This window comes from Etheostoma spectabile, chromosome 18, assembly GCF_008692095.1.
Source record: "Etheostoma spectabile isolate EspeVRDwgs_2016 chromosome 18, UIUC_Espe_1.0, whole genome shotgun sequence".
Taxonomy (NCBI): Eukaryota; Metazoa; Chordata; class Actinopteri; order Perciformes; family Percidae; genus Etheostoma; species Etheostoma spectabile.
Window position 1 is genome coordinate 2,231,939 of NC_045750.1, and position 5,085 is coordinate 2,237,023.

General features: G+C 41.2%; 1 protein-coding gene across 4 annotated transcripts in view; it reads right to left on the reverse strand.

Annotated features, from left to right (window-relative positions):
• The window catches only part of dnajc5ga (DnaJ (Hsp40) homolog, subfamily C, member 5 gamma a), a 19,015-nt gene that overhangs the window by 4,724 nt on the left and 9,206 nt on the right, over positions 1-5,085 (reverse strand). For all 4 annotated transcript variants that reach the window (XM_032542890.1, XM_032542892.1, XM_032542888.1 and 1 more), the window contains exons 3-4: positions 2,263-2,476; positions 1,148-1,304 (exon numbers count right to left, since the gene is read on the reverse strand). In XM_032542890.1, coding sequence (XP_032398781.1) covers positions 1,148-1,304; positions 2,263-2,476 — 371 coding nt within the window. The remainder of the gene's footprint in view (positions 1-1,147; positions 1,305-2,262; positions 2,477-5,085) is intronic.

Here is a 5,085-nt window from a genome sequence, read left to right on the forward strand (position 1 = left end):
TAACTTTAGTTTTACAGTTATTTTTGGACTTTATGCTCAATAAACCTCATTTATAGGAAATTATACCTAATGTTTGAGTTAGAAAAGCAGAAATTAGGAATTATTGGGACTAAAATTAAGGAATGGAGTTGATGATAATCACAGACTGGAATATGTCAACTTTTACTCAACACTATTTCAACACACTTCAATTTGTTTCAAATGTTTTCAAATGCTATAAACTGATAAGACGCCCCAAAATTAATGAAGTAGACATTTGTACTTGGCAAAGAGCGTTGGGTGGAATCAATCATGTTATTTTGGGGAATTAAAAAGAACACTGATATAGGACAACGAGTCAGTTTGACCCGAGGACAACATGAGGACAACATGAGGGTTAAGTGCCTGAAGGAAGCAAAAAGTTGAGTTAAGAAAAAACAAGATTACAGCAGTTTTAATTCTAACAGCAAGAAGCATAACACGCGTGCTTCCTTTACTTGAGCTGAGGAAACCTCTCCACAACTGAAATGTTTAACTCTCCGTGGTTTTGTAAATGAACAAAGTAGCAAATGATTCAGACTTACAGCTGAGCTCTTCAGTTCACATTAAAGAAGGTTCACAGTTTAATTCAAAAAAGTTAGTATTTCAAGTAATGTATATATTATACATGTATTATAATGTGTATTATATGTCTCATTGACGACCGCACATAGAGCTGTAACAACTCCAAATTTGGCTTTAAAACTAATTGTCTCAGAAATAATTGCGATTAACAAAGTAATTCTCTCTTTCAGTCAAATTTAAAAATATTCATCACTTTTTTTTTTTTCTTTTTTTTTTTTACAAATTAAAGTTTTCAATGAATTCCAGGATACATCTTTTGGTTATATCACTATTGTGTGACCCAGATAATGTAATAACACTTGTATGGACAATTAGACAATTATGTAATCCTTTTTACAGGCATAACGGCATAGTGGTTAATGGATCAAGTCTTGTATAAGGTGCGTTAAATGCACTAATTGTGGGAGCCTGTATTGTCTCTCGGATGTACTGCATCAACTTAGAAGAAAAAGAAAAGAAAAACCCAGGAAGACAGACTATTTACAACATCTGCGTTCCAAAGAGCGGAGAGCCTGAACCATAACTATGTGAGCTGCCCTCTCACCTCCGTCCTGCTCTGCTTTGATTTGGGCCTCCAGGTCTTCAGGGTCGACATACTGGTAGTGGTCCTCATCGTCGGGTGGTTTACACTTCCCACAGCAGAAACAGCAGCAGCAGCAACAGCAGCAGCAGGTGAACATGGTGCAGCACAGTACCAGACTCTGCAGCAAATAACAAGCAAAACAGAACAACTTTTAAGACCATTTTCAGCCATATGAGAGCAAACAGGAGGATCTAGTACTGTTTTTTTCAGGATTATTTTTGGGGCATTTTAGGACTTAATTTGTCAGGACAGCTGAAGACAAAAGGGGAGAGAGAGGTGGTAACGACATGCAGCACAGGGCCGCAGGTCGGAGTCAAACCCAAGCCCACTGCGTCAAGGAGAAAACCTTTATATATGGGTGTCCACTCTACCAACTGAGCTATCCGGGCACCCATCTAGAACTGTCTTTATCTCCAAATTATGAACAGTTTCTTTAATCCTTTTGTACACTGAATTGTGCTGGCATATTTTAGGGCTGATGCATGTGAGAGAGTTATATGGTACTTTATAATCTTAATTTAAATCGGTGATAAAGGTTTGTGACAGGATAGGAAAGAAGATATGATTTCTGACACATTATAAGCCTTATATAATGGTAGCGTTTACTGGTGGCTTATTGCATTAGATAACAGTATTTTCTTTTGCATCCCTATCATCCTAATTTACTTATCAAATAATTTTCCAATTCTGAATGTTTTATTGTCTTTCGATACTTCATGCGATTGTACTTTCTGTGTTGCTCTGTATTTGTCTTTATAATCGGACTTGATGACATTGAAAATGACAGTCAGCCCCTCAATGATCTCTAGAGGATAAATAAAGGTTGAATGCATCAATAGATCAAATAGACACATATATTATGTCAGTCTCTTCCTAAAGTGGCACGTATGTGCAATATAGCAAGCCAACAATAGTTTCCACTTTTAGAATTGGTTAATATTAGCCTGGTTGTACACAAAAAGCAAAGTGACTTTACTGAAACAAGCCCTCAAAAAAGTAGCACCAATTGTCCCGTGTATGCACAAGTAGCAATTTTAAAAATCCATGTAGGTTGTAAACAAACCAAAAGCACAAACCTTAAACCACCATTTGGACATGAGGAAGTAATATTTGACGCTCTCCTCTCCGAACTGTTCTGACACGTACAGGCCCATGGAGCCATACTCGTCATAGATCTTCCTCTTGGTCTCATCATTTAAAATAGAGTTGGCGTTGTTGATCTCCTTGAACTTCTCTGCTGCGTCTGGGTTGTCTGGGTTCTTATCCGGGTGGTACTTCAAGGCTAGCTTCCTGACAGGAGAGAAGAAGAGCACACGGGACATCACACAATGCAAAGTGAAGCAGAAGGAGGGATGGGGTTGGAATTTTATTCATTTTAGGCTATTTTGATCTTCAGTTTATTGATGAATAGCAGATAAACAAATGATAAAGACGGGAAACTCACAACTGGGTTGGTCTTACACTAGCAAAGACACTTGTCTCGGGCTGTGTGCTGCGCCGGGTGCATGAGAGGTCCCTAGAGCTTTAATCTTTGTTTTATGTGGACTGTGTTGGTGTAAGCCCAAATGGTCCACATTAGGGCCCGACTGATATATCGGCGGGCCGATATTAGGCCTTTTGCAATCTATATAGTCGGTATCGGCATGTATAATGGCTGATTTAAAAAACAAATATTAATTCATCAGAATCATTTATAATGATAAATAAATGATTCTAATAAATGAATATTTAAAAAATTAAAAACGGACGGTCAACTACATTATGAGCGTTGGCGTTGCATAGTCTGTCCACCAGAGGACGCTCTACAACGTCCCTGTTAGTGATGGCGTTGCATAGTCTGTCCACCAGAGGACGCTCTACAACGTCCCTGTTAGTGATGGTGTTGCGTAGTCTGTCCACCAGAGGACGCTCTACACCCGGCTATTCAATTGGCGGCCCCAGGGGGTCCGGCCCTCGGAATTTTGTACAGGCGGGAGTGAAGTGTAGTTATTACATATGGTAGTTCAACACTCGCATGACTATGGTTAATTGTACTTCTTTCGTACGTAGGAGGCAGTAGCGGTATGCACCCCTTTCAGCCATGGTGGCAAACAAGGTAGAATATCTACCTGTTTCGGCCGGACATATATTTTGGGGAACCCACATGACCAATCCAAAGCGCCCATCGCGCTCTAGTGCCCGCTCTGACTTTCTTTCAACAAGCGCAAAGTTTGGCTAACAAGAAAAATGTCCTCACATCACCTTAAAAAAAAGAAAAGTTGACTCAGAGAACAGGCAGTTCAACAGTGAATGGACAGAGAAATACGCGTTTATGCCGTTGATGCGAATCCTGGGTGTTTATCTGCAACGATGTGCCTGTGGTGCAAAGAGTATAATTTGAGAAGGCATTCAAGACAACGCATGCTAACTTTGATGCTACTTTCCCTCCGGGCTCTGCTGCTCGGGGGCAGAGATAACGGGGTACATCTTGTTACGAGCAAAGACGTGCATTTGTTTCGGGCCGTACAGATCAAGAGAGAGCAACTGCGGCGTCGACGTAGTGGCATGGATTGGGCAAAAAGAAAAAGCCGTTTACAGACTCAGAGACAGTCAAGGAGTGTATGCTGGCATCCATTGAGGAGGTGGTACACATGAGAAAACCCGAAAAAACTATCGATTGATAAGCAAATTCCAATTTCTGACACGTCAAATATGAGGAGAGTCGAGTCCCTTGCATCGGACGTTTTCGAGACGCTTTTGGACAAGCTGAGGAAGGCCGAGGTGATGTCTTTGGCCGGGATGAGTCGACTGATAACAGTGATGTTGCACAGCTGTGCCTCATGTGCGATTTTTTGATGGGGAATGTTTTCGTGAGGATCTGCTTGGTCTAATTCCCATGGAGGGGACACTACCGGTGAGATTATCTTCACTAAAATTGCTCATTCTTTGAGGAGAAACACTTGGATTTGGCACGCGTCAACATGTTTATTTTTTTAGAAGGAAAAAGCGTGTGTTGTATTAAGTTTCATTTAGCTGCATTTCTATTTTCAACCAGTGGAGACGGGGACAGTTTGATATTTCTGAGGATTATTTCCCTCTTTACTTGTAACAACTGAAATGATCTCTTCATTGTCAATTGGGATAATGAGCTGTAAATTTTGTACAGTTATGTGCAATAAGTGGATGTTTCTGTTAGTTAACTGCATTTCTCTAATTGTCTGTCTCTGATTTTTCAACATTGTATTGTCTTTTGAATGGAAAATGTCAGGACCTGTGTGTCTTAGTGTACCACAATGCATACGTTGTTGCATTACAAAAATAGAATATTGACTCCTTCAGTATGTTGTTGTAATTCTTTATTGTTACTTAATTACTATTCTCGCCCTTATTTTGCCTCAGTTTCATGAACTGGCCCCAATTCCAAATTAATTGAATAGCCCTGCTCTACACCGTCCCTGTTAGTGATGGTGTTGCGTAGTCTGTCCACCAGAGGACGCTCTACACCGTCCTGTAGTGATGGTGTGTGAGTCTTTCACCAGGGACGCTACACCGTCCCCGTTAGTGATGCGTTGCATAGTCTGTCCACCAGAGGACGCTCTACAACGTCCCTGTTAGTGATGGCGTTGCATAGTCTGTCCACCGAGGACGCTCTACAACGTCCCTGTTAGTGACGGCGTTGCATAGTCGTCCACCAAGGACGCTCTACAAGTCCCTGTTAGTGGTGGGTGTTGATAGTCTGTCCACCAGAGGACGTCTACAACGTCCCTGGTTAGTGACGGTGTTGCATAGTCTGTCCACCAGAGGACGCTCTACAACGTCCCTGTTAGTGACGGTGTTGCATAGTCTGTCCACCAGAGGACGCTCTACAACGTCCCAGTAGGAAACACTGATTATTTTTGTTAATGTGTTTTTGTTCAAAG